Below are 17,395 nucleotides of genomic sequence, written 5' to 3'. Positions count from 1 at the left end.
AGACGAGTACAAGATGTTTCAAGCTGATTTAAATAATAAAAAAAAAATCTTCATAGTCTCTATGCAAATCTGATTGGATAACGTAGTTGATACAAAATAAATTATAGAGAAAGAAAGAGGGGTTTTCATTCAAAGGCTTCTTTCAATACAGAACCTACATTAATTACTGAGAAAGTCATTGAACAGAATAATGTACGGTACCAATTATTGTTTTCTGGATAATATCAGTCGTGAAATCAATCCTTAAATTCAGTGCAAACATTTTGCTTTTGGATAATAATAGAATAATTTTGTTTCTAAATGTATGTGTATATTTATTTCAGGTGTCAAATTATGTGGATTTAAATTCAGTGATGCTGAAGAATTGTATTAATAGAAAAATTGATATCATAATAGTGATGAAATATCAGTTCTTTTACTAGCCCCAAAAATATAACTACATACATACAAGGATTTAGATTTTGAACTTTCATTTTTAAAACCTTACTAGCTATGATAAGGTTATTATAGTCTGCATAGTGCGATTTGAGAAATTGAACTGATTTCAAGATTTAACATGATTTAATAGTTATATTTGTAGTGGTATTTTAGAATTTTTGTTTGCATTTCAGTGACACTTGCATGTTTTTTTAGAAAGTCATCGCCTTGCAGGCTATCAGCAGTTCGAGTATCGAAATTATTGGAGCTAAGAAATAAATCGTGCATAGATGTTTATTGAAGATACATAGTTTTATTATACTTATTTCATGTATTTCTTATAAAAAGTGCTTTTATTTAGATTTTCTTTTCTTTTCCAGTTGTGTCAAGTTGTTCTGCAAGCTCTGGGTCCGATGTTTTCTCTTCTTCCTGATGATAGAGTTCTTGAGCAGATTCCAAAGTTTGTGCCCATTCTCCTGGGTCTGTACAAAAGACATACTGATCCACATCCAGTAACTCAGTGCCTTGCTATGGTTCTTCATGTGGCGATAAACCATAGAAAAGAAAGTCTGGAACCTTTGCTCGATAATCTTCTTAATATTATGTTCGATTTGGTATGTATCTATTTTCTAACACTAGATTTAAGTAATCTGTATTTTCTCATAATCATTTTCCGTATAGGGCGAAGTTACAGATGATTCACAGCAGGGCCGGATCGCAGGAGGCGCCAGGTGAAGAGGGCGCCGAACTGGAAAATAAATTGTGTGTTTTAAATGTGAATATTTATTAGAGAAAATGTTATTATAAAAGAAATCCAAATAGCTTCACATCAATATTATACAGACCGAGGTACAGACAAAATATATGATAAAGATAATAAAATCGATTCTTTGTTTGGTTGCTGTAAAATACAAAATGGACTCGTACATCAAGTGGTGCCAATGCCACACTCACAAGTGATGCTAGTTTGAGGGAAATTTCCCGCGGCGCACATAGGGCCAAAGTATCGAGTTACGACGCCAAAAATAAAAAAGTTGATTTTATTGGATATCCTGCTCAAAAATCCTCATGAGACGACTACGCCTATATGCCTATATATATGCGGAATACGATTAAATTTATTTGTCTTATTGCCGAGAACGATTACTAGCTGCATTTGCAATATTTGTGTTTGTACTTCGTCATACTCTGATTCACATTGTGAACCGTTTCCTAGTTTTTTATTTATTTTTAGAGGCAATTGGTCACTGCCTTGTCGATGATGGAGTCATGTTCTTCCAAAATATTGTTGTGTTCTTACAATTAGATTGACACACGTACAATGGCACAATGGTACATTAAAGTATGTTTGGAAGCCACGTATTAGAAATTATTCGCGAAAGTTTGTTTATATATGCTGTGGCCAACGCTACCATCTAGGCCCCATTTATAATAAATGTCGATAATATCCCAGTCCTCCGAAATGTTCTGCAGTATCATATCACTCTGTACTTGTACTAAACGCAGTGTAGTGTGATTGAGCTCATCTTGCAGTGGGACCACAGCCTCGTTTTCAGTTACCGTAAAGTATCCTGTGTATTTGCAGGATAACATTTCTTTGTCTCTGCTAGCACATGATATGAGGGATAAATATCTGCTCCTCTTTCTTTTGCTCCAAGTCTCATTCTTTTGTAATATTTTTTTGTCAAGCTAAGATCCACTAGAAGGCCTAAAGCTTCGTCAGGGCTGCACGGTCATATAATAGCAGATTATGTATCATGGATCGCTTTCATATTTTTCAATCTCTTAGGCGAAGACTGGATCGCTAATTTCACAACTTCGGCTGCAGTACTCTTACAAAGATTTCACCAAAGTTGATTCTCCTTCCAAGCACAGCTTTTCGGAACTGGTATTCTTTAGAATTTCCTTCACATATCTTTTCTTACTTCGTTGCGAACTCTCTCCGAACACTTGTTTTTATCTTCCTCTTCTCATTTGCTCCGAAAGCCGTGATGTTCTTGAGGGACGCTGTGATGGTTGTAACACCGGAAGTGTTACGTCTTGATCAAGTCACTCCATATGCTTATTTCCCACTCGTACATGTAATTACATGCCCGCCATTTTGCCAAAACCTTTGACACAAATAGTTTCACTACATTTTTCAGTTTATTTTCACGTTGTTCAGCAAGTTCACTGATACCACACTTGTTTAATGTATATTGTAATAATTGTTCATTACATTTTAATGAAGACCTATTGTAAAAATGCTCTTTAAATAACACTATAAAGAGTTCTCTTCTCTTAGTTTTCATGTTCTTCACAGATCGTTGCCACAATTGTGTGTAAACAATACGCTCCAATCAAGAAAGGGGGAAAAGGGGGGACGTGTGTATTCCTGTTCTATGTTCGATATAAGATATATTGTCGAATTGTCCCAGAATAGTCGCGGTACTCTTTGGAACGTTTTTTATAACTCTATGTATAGTAAATATTTCTTCCTTGTTTCGACACTGCACTAGTCCATTATACCACCTGTACTGTATTTACACTAGGCTCACTTGTTAGGTTCACAGTCATTTCAGATGTACATTATATGTATTCGCTCTTCAATATTCGTATTGAAATCTTGTTACTGTCACTTTGGGAAAATTTAGGACGAGCTGTTTCTCCGTCAGCAACTCAGGCACAACTAACTGCTGTTGGCAGTTCGAAATAAACTCCAACTTTGCGCACACACGTGGCTACTGTGTTGCGTTCACAAAACAAATTCTTACGGTGCATCATGGATTGGTATATAGGGACTGTTTTGAAGGCATTTCTGATTAGTTTCATCACAATATTTTTTTTCTATTTTTGGCGCCGTAATTTCGTTTTTCGGCCTTATGTGCGGCGCGGGGAGATTTAGGGAAGATATTTTTAAAGAGGGAAAGGGGAGATTTTAAGAATGAGATAAAATATAGGGAAATTTAGCTTTTCAGTAGCTTTCCACAATTCCATCATATGCACAAAATACAAATATAACACTCTTCATTCCTCTCCCAACAATCTTTCCGCGATCTTGCTAGAGAATATCATTACCAAATATGGCTTTGAAATGAAATGGATCTACAAACAAAAGGAAGTCAACTGCATGGGTTGCTTATGGATTGAGTGGCATTACCACAGTAGAAAGAAATGTCTTCAAAGGTGCGCCGCCTTGTTATAAACAGTGTCCCCACATAGTGCTTCGGTTCAATGACCCCAGTTAAGGATTGAGAAAGATCAACATAAATGAAATGCACATTATCGAAGTTGAAGCGACTAGGCTTTTGTTGTCCATTCGTTCAGGAAGGGGGGCGAATATTAAGAAAAGATGGGCGATACAAATGGAATTTTTGATCATTTCTGAGAGAAATTTTAAATTCCTAATAACAGTGTCTCAAATTCGCAGACCACTGCTTAATGCTCACTTTGTTAATGTCTATTACTCCATTTGTCAATAGCCAACATTTTTGTTTCTATCCAGAGTCGTTTCGTTTCGATTTTTTTAAATATCTAATTATAGTGAAGTGTGTTTTCACTTTTCAATAGTATATTATTTTTCATGTAATAATAAGGGTCAACGATTAAAAAAAAAAAAAAAAAAGTGAAACATTTTTTGGGAAAGAAAGATACGAAACTTGAAAGAAGATGAAAGGCAAACGAAGGCTCTAAAAAAAGTTTCTTTCGACTTCTGGACGAAATTTTGAAAGTGATAATCATACAAATGTTGAGGTGGTGAAGCTGTCAATACCAGTTACTGTTAACGATAGATTTTCAAGTTGACTGTAAGTTTATTTTACTTGATTGCAGTAATTTAATTGTTAAATTAAAATGGAATGGATATGGCTACAGGTGTATTTCAAAATTTGTTTGAGTACAATTAGTTGTCACACAGTATATAACTCGAAAGAGTAACTGTAATCGAAATCGAAACTAATCAAAAGATCATTAGGATTATAAGTAACAATTTAAAATAAATAAATAAATAAAAACCCTCTCACTGTCAGCATAGCAGTAGCACGTTGTATTATAACAGTGTAACAATAATAATCAATACATTATCTCTATTAAATTTAGATCGAGCGATACTTTTAAACATTTGGTAATAGTCCTAATGCAAAGTAGAGTTTTGATTATTAATTACTTTTGTTCAGAATGCACCGACGAAGGTGATCTGAGAGTCTGAATCCCCGAGAACTTTAATTTTTAAGAAAATTAGCACAATTTCATGGTAGAAAATACACAAAATTATTTGCATTTTGTAGGCCACTCCGAAAAATCTTCGGATTCAAAAGAGAAATCTTGGGTACGTTACTGCACATTTGTTACTCATTACCTGATTTCGAACGTCTTTGTTGGAAAGAGACATGAAAGGACTGAATTGTTGTATACGCCTAAAGGGCCCTGAAAAGATTTTTTGCGGGGGGAGGGTGGTTGATTTTGAAGTTCCGTCAGTGGATCAAAGACAAATTAGGTTAAATATCTATTAAGGCACACACACATGTCATTTATGTATGTATTAAACAGGTCAGCTAAAATTAATAAAGAATTATTTAAGATCAACTATATCTCAAGAACCATTAAATGTACTAGCTTCGATGGCCATTGAAAATGACGTACTCAATGAAATGGATACGAGCGCAATAATAAGAGATTTTGACAAATTGAAAGCTAGAACAGTGTCTCCATAACATTAAATTTTCAGTAACAAAGAAAACGAGAAATTAAGCTAATTTCCATAATCGTATCACTAGAAAATATTATGTAAATATGCTTTTAATGAAACATAAAAGCATACCTTTTTGTCAATATCAAACCTGTGTTAATGTTAGACTTGAAGCTCATGAGCGTTATTCTGTTTCGACTTGTATTTTGACAAGTACAATTGAAACATAAATCTTATATCTTAGTTGTGTCCTGTGCTTATTTAATAATAATAAAAAAAATGCTATTAATTATTAAAATTGGAACTTTTTTGAGTATTCATCTACAGTCAATTAGTTAAAATTTTGCCATTTTTTGTTAATATTCACAAGGAAACTATAGATATTGAAGAAATTTGCGATTGTAATAATTATTTGAAGAATTTTTGTCCATTGCAACTTTCTACTTTTCTGTTATAATTTAAGTGGGGCCGCCTAAATGTTGTTTGCTTACACTTAAGAAATGTCTAGAACCGGCCCTGATTCACAGAATGTAAAATATGTAGAAGAAACTAGTTACCTTATGAGTTTTATATTATGTGTTACATTGTAAGAGATCCTACAATGTAGTCAGTCGTAAATAAATGATTGCATTGTCGCCCTTGTAGGAGATCCATGTTATTCTGCTGTATAAAAACAACAATAATAAGTATTATTACTACTGCTACTATAATAACTAGTATTATTTTTAATAATACTAATACTAATAGAGGCGACAATTCTGTTGCGTGGTGTTCCTTTCCTGGTCTAGCAACTCGCTCCAAGTGGCCTTTGTGGTGGAAGAATTTCGTGTGCAGTTACTGCTTTTCTTTGATTTATCAATTTTATTCCTAATGTAACTTTTTTTTTTTTTTTTTTAATAGAATGACTATTATTTTACTTTAGATATTAGGTAAGACAAGTATGCTATAACACAGAACAACAGTAAATTTCAGACAATATACCTAAACAATTGCGAAGACCATCTGTACACTACTATTCTTATTTACTGCATTTGTGAGATTTTCTGTATATTACTGGTTATCATGAAAACATTTATTTCAAACATGTTAGTAGAGTTACAATACTGTTTTCGCTATTTCTTTATTCATAGTTCACCAAATAATTGTAAATAAGATTTTTATTGAGTGGATTATCGTTTTAGGTGTGTTCGTCACCTGATTATGCACAGCCTGTGACAGTAAAGAATCACTATGAGGTCCTGCGTTGTTTCGACAGAATAGGTAAGAGTATTGATTATTTGGTAATAGTGTCAAATACCGTAATTTGATTATTTTTGATATTACGGGAATAAATGAAACACCTGATTCGTTAAATCTTGAATTTATGGAAATAACTTCAGTGTAATTAGCTAATTTTTTTGTTAGTTGTCCAAAAATATATTTTCGAGAAAACAATTACATTCGTAAATGGATATCATTTGTTCACACGGATTTATTAGTTAATAGTCCAGTAAATAAAGGACCGCGAGCTGAAATAATTTAGAAAAACTGAAAATTTCAGGATTTGTTTTTCATGTGACCTTAAATGAAATATCAAAAGTCCCCTAAAATTCTGTGTGCGCTTCATCCTCAAGATGGCGGCCGTCCGGAATGCGCATGTCTCCCAATTTAAGCTTGTAACTCTAAGACTATTTAAGATATTCCAATTCTGTAAAAGCACTTTTATTCCAGAAGCTCTAATCTCTAACTTTTCTCAATATTTCTTTCTCGTAAAATTTGACACAAAGCCACGATTTTTCATTAAAGTATAAAGTGATACATTTTGAAAAACCTGTTCTTGGATTGGTTGTGGAAAATCTCCAAATAATGCTTCGAATAGTTTAGATTAAACATTTAATTAGCTTCTTCTTCTTCTTCTTCTTTTTTTTTTTTTTTTTTTTAAAAAAAAAGAATAATCTAAATCGGAATACAATTAGTCGAGAAATTCGACATTTTTGAAAAATATAGTTGGCCAGAGCTGCTTTCTTGTCACCCAATTGTGCATACTGTGTTCCTTTAAATCTCTTTTTTTTTTTCTTTTTAATAGCAGAAATGAAGTATATCTGCATTCAGTAGACTCACCTTTAACATAATTACCATAACGGCTAGTAGTCTATATATTATTATATTCTAAATGTACATAAATTTTAAGCTAGTGTGCTTCATAGTGGTATGAAAGTAAACAGAGCAAACCCCTGCCTTCTTATCTCAAAGAGTGAAGCAAACAGAAGAAATGAAAAGCAGATCATGTCTTAAAATAGAAGCATCAACAACGCATTCGTATCGCGTCTACCTAGAAAGAAGCCATTCCTTCATTCGAAAAAGTTACTCCCGAGAATCCACATTTATTGAAAATGTAACTAGAAGTAAGGAAGGTGATTCAGATATGTTATCTAGGATGAATATCATAATCTACCATTTAATTATTTCAATGTGTCGGCCTTGTGCTTTTATAACACCAGTCCATCTAACAATTGGAGTTTACTGTTTGCGACTCTATGGATTTCGTCAATATATTGATAGGTACACTTACATAGTCTTCGAATATCAGCCAGCTACGCTGAAGAAAGAAGATATGAATATTCTAGAAAGTATTCTAATATTCCAATCCAAACCGATCATTCTCAAAATTTGATTCAGTTTGTTTTTGATAATGCAGCGAGAACATTAGATGGTCACGGTACTTTCCATAGTGTGGATAGAACAAATATGCACACCTCCTAAAATAAATAGACAAGATTCACGTATAGAACGTGCTGCACCATCCTCAGCAGTTATGGTATCTGCTCTTGCTAGAAGGGATATTAAATTGTATAACAAACGAACAAACAGTGGACTTTTAAATATTGAAATAAAGAGAAAATATGGTAGTACAAAAATCTCCGATATGCTATTTTCACAGATGAAGTTTGGCGTCTCATGCATCTCATAAAATATTCACCTAAGCCAGGTTGAAACGCTTTCATGCACACTCACTATGACCACTCGCAGTTTGAAATGAGCAACATAACTGCAGTTCCTTTTTTCAACTGGAAACCATAAAATTTCAATACAATTTACACTTCCCTTCTATATATTTGTAACGAAAGCAAGAAGGCGGGATAGGATTCTTGTATCGTTACTTTTGACCAGCTTCTGTATTGGAAGGCAGTGGAAATAAAACATCTGCTCAACAAGATAGTGATTTAACTAAAGTAGTGGTCATACTGGGGGAGACATATTATCAAGTAGTGGAATTGAAGAACTTTGGGGTTTGTTGATTGCGCAAAATACTGTGGTACACATGTTAAATGTAACTACATATGCAAGAACACTGAGGGCACACTTTTTGAGCACTATCAATAGATTTGCAATTTAGTTTGGGACGTTGAATAGAGTAATATATGTTTCAGTATCGATGAGTTGATCACAGGTACAAAAACCGTAAACGAATTAAAGGATAATCTAGACATTAAAATAGTAATGACCTATCTAGCCAAGTCAAAGCTGAACTGTGGCTTCAAAATTTGGAACAAGTGAGATTAATAATGCTTTCTATTCGAGCGGAGCGTACTGGAGACTGGGACATTCATATTTATACTGTGAAATGCATGATTCCAAACTTTTACGGAGCAGGGCATTTGAACTATGCGAAATCTACACAGTTTTATCTGCAACAGATAGAAGAATTGGGAAATAAACTGAAACCAGCAGAACTTGCAAGATACTTTGTTGTGCAAAGGAAAGCTTGCTTTTGGAGTGGAAATGCAACAGATATGGTAATTGAACAGAGTTTGGTGAGGGCAGTGAAAGTTTCCGGAGGCTTGAGCTATGGGCGAGGATATTGGCTGGCTCGGTCTTATCTTTTTCAGTTACAATGGAAGTGAGTGAAGCCTTAGAAAGTTTGTGAAAAACGATCGTCAATGTCTGAACAGCATGTAGAAACTAGACCTTCCTGTCAGGAGAGAGATGATCAAGACATCAGGAAAGCTTTCTGATTGACTTAGTCTTCACAACCCGTTTGAACAGTCCTATCAAAAAGACCTTCTAGTCAAAATTGCAACTGGCTTAGTAGCTGGTGAGAAAGTTAACTGTGATAGGGCGAAAGAGATAGGGTCAAAATCACTATCTCAAATGATAGGTAAAACCTTTTGTAGCGTTGTTGTAAAAAGAAAAGAGAAGGTTGTGTATCTGCGACAAGCAATACAATTAATATTAGGAAGGAAGCTGTTAGCATCAACTCACTTCAGTTGTTCATATTGCTGCGGTATTGCAATCTAATGAATATATACATGATTTTTTTAAAAATATGAACTAGCGCCTTATCCTCCCTCCTTGTTTTATGAAACTTCAATTAGAAAAACTAGAAAATCTGTACTTGTGGACATTGTAGGATCTATAGAACCCTGTGTGAAAGCTCCATCAGAATTGAATTACGTTGTAGACGGTGGTTTCCTACTTCATGCGGTTGTTTGTCCGATAATAACACACATGCAGATACTTCTGAAAAATATATACGATATATACAGAACCGCTTTTCACCGTACAGAAGTGCAGTTTTTGATGGCTATGCAACAGACAATAACACCAAAAATGTTGAACGACAAAGAAGAGCAATGTCAGAGATGTCTCTACAATCGCATTTGATGAAAATACGAAAGTAACTACTGAGCAAACACCCTTTTACTGAAAGGGGGACGCGGTGGCTCAGTGGTAGAGCGTTCACCTCCGGTGCTTGGGGTCCCTGGTTCGATCCCAGCTCGCGCCGTGTGGACTTTGTGGTAAACAAACACCGTGCTCGTGGGTTTTCTCGGGGTTCTCCCGTTTCCTCCCACTTTCTTCATTCCACCATTTCACTCATCTCTCATCATCACCGTCTCCTTTAGCCTCACCGGCATAACCGTGGGACATAAAACTTACAGATTTCATTTCATTTTCATTTTTTTACCCTTTTACTGAACTCGGAAAATAAAAGACGTTTGATTGATTTCCTCAAAACCCACTTTAACTCTGCAAACATTACAGTGTACTAAGCTGAAAGAGATGCAGATGCTCTCATTGTCAGCGCAGGTATTAATCTAAGTAAACAAAAACACTTTTGTTGCTGCAGTAGTAGGAACTGACTCTGACTTATTGATCATCTTAATTGCTCGAAAAAATTCCAGACACTACAGTGTACTTTATGGGGCCGAAAGCAAACAAAATTGAACAGAAATACTTCCATATTGGCAACATCCAAAGGAAACAAGAGCACTGAAGGACACTTTTATTTTTCTTCATGCTATTACAGGATGTAACACGACATTGCCTTCAAAATTCTTTAGAAGTAGCAAGAACTATCTAAAGCGGTCACAGTCTTCAATCAACCCAATTTAGATCCCCAAACAGTCATTAAAATAGGAGAAAGGTTGGTTACGCGGTTGTATGGAGAATACAATCAAATTTCTTTAGACGAACTTTGATATAAGCTGTACAATAGGATAATGACTAGAAAACTATTTTCAAAATTCAATTTGGCAAATTTACCTCCTACAAGTGCTGCTGCCTCTCAATACAGTGTACATGTTTACTTTCAAGTACACCAATGATTGGGGAATGATTTGAACTCAACAAAATGAGGGTGGCAATTAATAGAAGGTAAATTGTTTCCAGTGGTAACAAATTTATCATCTGCCCTGACAATCTGTTGAACCTTGTATCTTGCCAGTGTAAGATCACAACGCAGAAATACTGATAGCAAATGTGAATATAGAAAGGCAGGACTGGCTTGTTCAAAACTTTGTTTCTATTGTCAGGGAAATGTTTGTTCAAATATGTTTAATTTCTGATGACTCCGAATACCATGAAATTTTTGGGTATTAAAGAAGAAATATGAAGGTAGGTGGAATATATATTTTTTAAATTTTTTACTAACTTTTTCACTATTTACAATGAAGAATATCCTTACAAGGGAGTTCTTATGGGATGTAAAAACGGATACTTAATTCTCAACAGTGGCGGCTCGTTGATATGTAATCAGCGAGGCACACTACATAATTGTAAGTTCGGTTGTATATGTACAAGTAGTCTCAATGCAAATTGACCACTTGGTATCCTTATGAATATACAACCAAACTAACTTATGCCGTATGCACCACCGGTTGCATAACAACGAGCCGCCACTGTTTTCAATGTATTTAAAATTATATTATTGTTAAAATGTACAGAATAGGGCTTGCTTTTATTTCTAATAATAAAAGTGCTTTTACAGAATTAAAATATAATGATCCCTTTCCTAGCTGTTAGTTTTGTAGGGGGGGAAGGAAACATGTCGGACAAGTGTCATCTTTGGTCGCCGTTTTGGTATGAAATTCACATAGGTTTTATGCCAGTTTTGCAATTTCAGTTTGGAATCCAAGACATGAATGCCATAAATCCAGCACAACTATGAATTTCGAAACTTAGGTGCTGGACTAATAGCGTTTAATTTTTATCCAACTACTATTAATTAAAAACATCGAATTTCTCGACTGATTGTATTCGGATTTGGATTATTCTTTTTTTAAAACAACGCTAATTAAACGTTCAATCTAAACTACTCCAACAGGGTGTCCACCCGTCTGGAAAACCGGGAAATGTCAGGGAATTCAGTCAAAAAATGTACAGTGTCAGGGAATTTGCACTACTTGTCGCTTCAGAAAAGTACACTACACGCCGTGCCGATTACTCTCATTATTCAGGATCGAATGTATTTCTCTTGAAGTATTGTGCTATAAGGTGGCTAGAAAACTCCAGAGTTATTGAGCGTGCAATTGAGATACTACCACATGTGCAGAAATATGTTGGAGTAAAAAAGGACCAGAAAGTACCTAGTTGTAAAAGCTTTGCCATTGTTTCTACTACTATTGACGATAAACTTCTGAAAGCAAAGTTATCATTTCTGCTCTCCTTAGCAACCGATGTAGAAATATTTTTACAAAGCTTTCAATCAGATCTTCCATTAGCGCCAATGTTGTATGAGGCCATTCTTGCAACCATAATGAATGTGATGACAAGAGTTGTGAAACAAGAAGTCCTTCAGAATTCCCAAAGTCTCACAAATATTGACTTGCAGAAGCCAGAAAATCTCCTATAAACCAGAAATGTTCACATAGGTTTTGCTACGAGAGCACCTCTTCGAGTTACAGGTGAACTAAACGAAAGAGATATCCTTGAATTCAGATTGCAGTGTCGCAAGGTAATGATAAGTTTGTGCAGAAAATTGCTTTCAAAGTCCCCAGCTTTGGCTTATGAGCTTACAAAGGGAATTTCTTGCTTTGACCCACAAGTAGCTAGATTTCCTGATAAACGAAGCAAGCGGATGACTCTTGCATTGAATGTGTTTGTGGAAAATAAGTGGATCTCAGGGAGTGAAGCTGATAAAATACTGCGAGAATTTAATTCTGTCTGTAATACAGAAACATTTAGTGACATGCTTCTAAATTTTGTTCCAAAAAATGAGAGATTAGATTACTTCCTGCTTAGCAGTGTTCTTCCTGGGGTCCCATTTACTACAGAGAGTTTGAGATTTCTCAAAATGGTACTCATTTTATTTAATGGGAATGCATCTCTGGAACGCGGGTTCTCAGTTAATAAAGAGATACTAGTTGAAAATATGCAAGAAGAATCTTTCATAGCACAAAGGCAAGTGTATGTTGCTGTAGCTGTCATGGGAGGCATTGACAAGGTTGTAGTTACAAAGGATATAATCCATGCTGCAGTCAATGCTCATGCTATGCACACCGAGAAACTGAAAGAAAAGAGTCAGGCAAAAGCGGTATGTGATACGGAGAAATTGAAGAAGAGGACAATAGCCCTACAGCTGAAGAACTTGGAAGAGAAGAAAAGGAATATCATGGAGGAGGCACTACAGTCCCTTGCTGCAGTTGAAGAAGAAATAGTGACAATTAAACAGTGAGATATGTGCTAACTCTCTACATATATGTAAGTTACTAACTTTATAATTATTTGTATGTAGAGGAATATAAATGTGTTTTCAAGTGGAAAGAAGAGGACTGCAGTAGTTGTCCAGTGTATAAAAGTTGTGTTGACTAATTGTAGATATTAATTAACAATATAGTTACTGGTAATACCAATAGTTAGTTTCAGTTAATTGTTTGGAAGAGTTACACAAAAGAAAGGAAGAAAGATGCAAAACCCATACCAGGATCATGCTAAGGATCGTATTAGAATCATGAAACAAAGTAAGTACGTACCTATCTCATATTCATATTTATGACATGTACAAGACAGTGTTCAGTTGATATAAATGCAGGTAATTACAATCCTTGTTAGGATCTTCGTTTTTAGTGTATGCATTAACATTTCATCTTTTAATCATTGAATTTAATATTTTATATGGAAGAAAATGCCTTTCATAGGCTGAAATTGTTTGTCAGGGAAAAATTGCCTGTTTGTCAGGGAAAACCGGGAAATGTCAGGGAATTTCAGAATTGAGTTTGAGTGGACACCCTGTCCAAGCATTATTTACGAATTCCTAACGGTTTTGGAGATTTTCAACAACCAATCCAAGAACAGGTTTTTCAAAATGTATCACTTTGTACTTTAATGGAAAATCGTGGCTTTGTGTCAAATTTTACGAGAAAGAAGAAGTATTAAGAAAAGTTATAGATTAGAGCTTCTAGAGCAAAACTGCCTTTACAGAATTGTAATATCTTAAAAGTCTCAGAGTTAACAAGCTTAAATCGGGAGACATGCGCATTCCGGACGGCCGCCATTTTTGGCTGTCATTTTGAAGGTGAAGCGCACACGGGATTTTAGGGGACTTTTGATATTTCATTTAAGGTCACATGAAAAACAAATCCTGAAATTTTCAGCTTTTTCTAAATTATTTCAGCTCGACACCCTTTTAGGTCCTTTATTTACTGGGCTATAAGTGTTAGACTTTTAGTGTGTTCGTTACTTTTTTAAAAAAGAAAATTAATGATAGATAACAGTAGTCTATAATGCTATTAAGTATGCACATGGAATTTATTTAAATTATAACTATAATGTAGTTCCAGAGTACCATGTAAACGTAAAGAAGAAATTTGTATCCGACATAACAGTGACGATCTTCTTAAGATTTCTAGGGTTGGGGAAATCTAGAAAAATATACTTTTGGCAGTTGGATTAAGTACATTCTCACAAGATAGAAAAGAAGACATGAGGGTAATCCGAACTTGTAGAACTGCAGCCTTTGATCAGTTATTGCCATTGTTTCTAAATATCCATTGCAATTACCGACGTATTCTAAATCCATCTGTTATGCCTATCCTTGATTACAACTGGCCTTATATTAAAAATCGGAAGAAGAATTTCGTTTGGTAGATGTGAAGTGCCTCATAGTTCGTAGTTAACATGTCATAACCTTAATCTTAGCTTTGAATCACTCTTTGAAAAAGTAGTAAAGGTTTCTTTCTGTCTTTCAGCTGGGCAATTTCCTGACAGGCTGATAGATCACTTACTTCAGCAACTAAAAAATAATAATGAACGTGAAAGAATAAAAGCACTATTTGTAATTACACACTTAATAAACTCTTCAGAAAATGTGATAAAACCTAGGATTTGTGATCTGGTAATAAGTCTTCGGAATATGCTTGGGGAGACTAGCATAAAGGTACGTGTATTTACATTTTAAGTACGAATTTTACTGTAAATTATCAATGTTGAGTTCTTCAAATATTGGCCATTTTGAAATCATATTGTGTACTGCCATTCCTTTTCTTAATGTGTATATTTTCTTTCAACTGAAAGTGTGTTTACTTTACACGAGTCAAAATCCATCTTTATTTTTGTACCTCGTTTGTGTCCAGTTTTCCTCATACAATATTTTGGATATTAGTATTAGTTGTACTATTCTCTTTTTCAAAAATAAAATAGTCAAATAAATCATTGTTATCAGTGTTAGTGATAAAATATAGATACACTATTAGAAGCCCCAACTGTTAATTTTTTAAGATTGGGCTGTACAATAGGTAAGAGGGGAGAAAGCTTAGGGATGCGATTTTTAGCAGAAGAGCAAGACCTCTTGTAACACTGACAGTAAAAGTACATAGTAATATGAAATGCAGAGTAGTACATTGATTTGTGTTTTACTGGATAAATCTGACGAAAGTACACGTTTGGTTACTAAACCTTAGACGGCCTACCTGAGTTCAGGTCCCAAGTATAACCTAAATTTTTCCCAGCATTTCCCGTTGCTTCTTGCACAGAAAATAGCACATAAGAGAAATAGACTATCTGGATGTTACCAACAAAGAAATATTTAATTGGTGTGTAGAGAACGGTCATAAGAAATTACTAAAAAGGAGATGTAAAGATATAAGTCAAAAAATTGCATACTGGGTGATAGAACATCGGAATCTGTAGAGGGCGCAAGATCACTAAGAAAGAAGACAGAGAAGACCCATCTTGATGGTCTCGTGGTGTAGTCATTTTCATTTTCGCATGGGTTCGAATTCAGTTTCAGGTAATAAAAATTTTTATATATAAAATAGTTTGCAAGCAGAAGTTTGTTACAGTTTGAAAACAAAATTAATTATATATACAGGGTGTTTCAAAACAACACTGACAACGTTTGGGAGGTGATTCCTGACACCAAAATAAGAGAAAAAGTATAGGCCAACCTGTGTGCACAAATGCTTCCTTTCAGAGTTAATAGGCTGCCGAAAACATGAAAATATGAACTTCAAAGGTCCATAGCTCAAAAACTATGGGACCTACCGTAGTCGGTTCAAGACTTCACTTAGGAACTACTATGTGCCCTATTAAAATATCCATGTTTCAGAATTCTGCGATACTTCTGCAACAATTTTTATAAAGGTAGTTAGTTGGTGAGTACTTCAAATTATATACGCGTAGCCAAACAGCCTCTACAAAATTTGTTGCGGAATTATCACAGGATTCTGAAACATGGGTATTTGGATAGGGTACATACTGGTTCCTGAGCAAAGTCTTGAACCGACTATGGTAGGTACCATAGTTTTTGAGCTGTGGACCTTGAAAGTTCATTTTTTCATGTTTTCAGCAGCCTATAACTCCGAAAGGAAGCATTTGTGCACCCAGGTTGGTCTATACTTTTTGTCTTATCTTGGTGTTAGGAATCATCTCCCAAACGTTGTCGGTGTTGTTTTGAAACACTATATATCTATATCTATCTATCTATCTATCTATCTATATAGTGTTTTCGGCATATAGTGTAGCATAAATACGATTGAACTCAATTTAAAAAAAAAAAAGCCTGGACTCTGCGATGCGAAGTAGAACCGCATGTTGTACCGTCCATTCATGAGGAAAGATCTTCCTTACCAAGAAGTGATCGTTTCTTTTCCTCTCCCTATCTGAAGAAGAGTTTTGCCGGGAGTACTTACAATGTATCTGTTTTAATATTATGATTATATTTTTACTATTTTGTGGAAACTCATTTTTTATTTTGACTTTTTTTGTTAGCATAATATGAAATGTTAACTATTATATTTATCATGTTAATATATAATTAAGAGTATTTTGCTATTTAATAATTGAAATACCAATTGAAGATGACACAAAATTAACTTGCTTACCTTCTTTGTTAGCAAGAATTATTCTTTTATATAGTTATCTTCAACGTGTTTTAGTATGGCAATTGAGGTATACCACAGGAATTTGAGAACAAAATTAAGCATAAACTTTCGTTTTAGGAAGCTCTAGTTATGTTTCGAGATTTGATTGCACAAATTAATTTATTGCTGATATCCTAATAGAAGTATAGGTGGATGGGGACATAATTTTAATACCATTATTTCTTTTTGATATAGGTGAAGAAAGTCCTTTTGAAAACTATTGTAGCTTTTGTATGCAGAGGGCATATGGATGAATCTTTAGGAGGAGAGTTCGTAGAATTCATTGTGAGACACAGTTGTCTTCAGCAGCCAATGGTATTTCTCTTTTTCTCTCTCTCTCTCTCTCTCTCTCTCTCTCTCTCTCTCTGTGTCTAAAATATCTTTTAAAATGATTTAACTGTAAACGTATTATTTGTGAGCGTTTGACATTTTAGCTGAAAGCTAAAGCTGTTTCCCCAATTACGAAAATAAGATCTACATGGAAATTGATAGAATATGGCAGTGGTTCCCAGCCTTTTTTTTTTTTTTTTTTTTTGGTCTGACGACATACTTCACTGAACTTTTACGTCATCGCGACACCTTCTTTGATCTCTTCTCTTTTTTTATATTATTAATAATATACAATTTAATAGTGTAAGCCTGTAAGTTTTTATAAAGTAATGACTTTGTGTAGTACTGAGTATTATTGCTGCAG

At 34.6% G+C, this 17,395-nt stretch overlaps 1 protein-coding gene across 2 annotated transcripts in view; it reads left to right on the top strand.

Moving 5' to 3' along the window:
- Positions 1-17,395, top strand: part of c11.1 (maestro heat like repeat family protein c11.1) — a 91,512-nt gene that overhangs the window by 18,686 nt on the left and 55,431 nt on the right. For both annotated transcript variants that reach the window (XM_081757589.1, XM_081757584.1), the window contains exons 7-10: positions 798-1,031; positions 6,265-6,343; positions 14,530-14,717; positions 16,897-17,016. In XM_081757589.1, the coding sequence (XP_081613715.1) occupies positions 798-1,031; positions 6,265-6,343; positions 14,530-14,717; positions 16,897-17,016 (621 nt within the window). The remainder of the gene's footprint in view (positions 1-797; positions 1,032-6,264; positions 6,344-14,529; positions 14,718-16,896; positions 17,017-17,395) is intronic.

Source organism: Thermobia domestica, chromosome 1 (assembly GCF_964235325.1).
Source record: "Thermobia domestica chromosome 1, izTheDome1.hap1.1, whole genome shotgun sequence".
Lineage (NCBI taxonomy): Eukaryota > Metazoa > Arthropoda > Insecta > Zygentoma > Lepismatidae > Thermobia > Thermobia domestica.
Note: the sequence above shows the minus strand (reverse complement) of the source record. Positions and strands in the feature narration are given on the sequence as shown.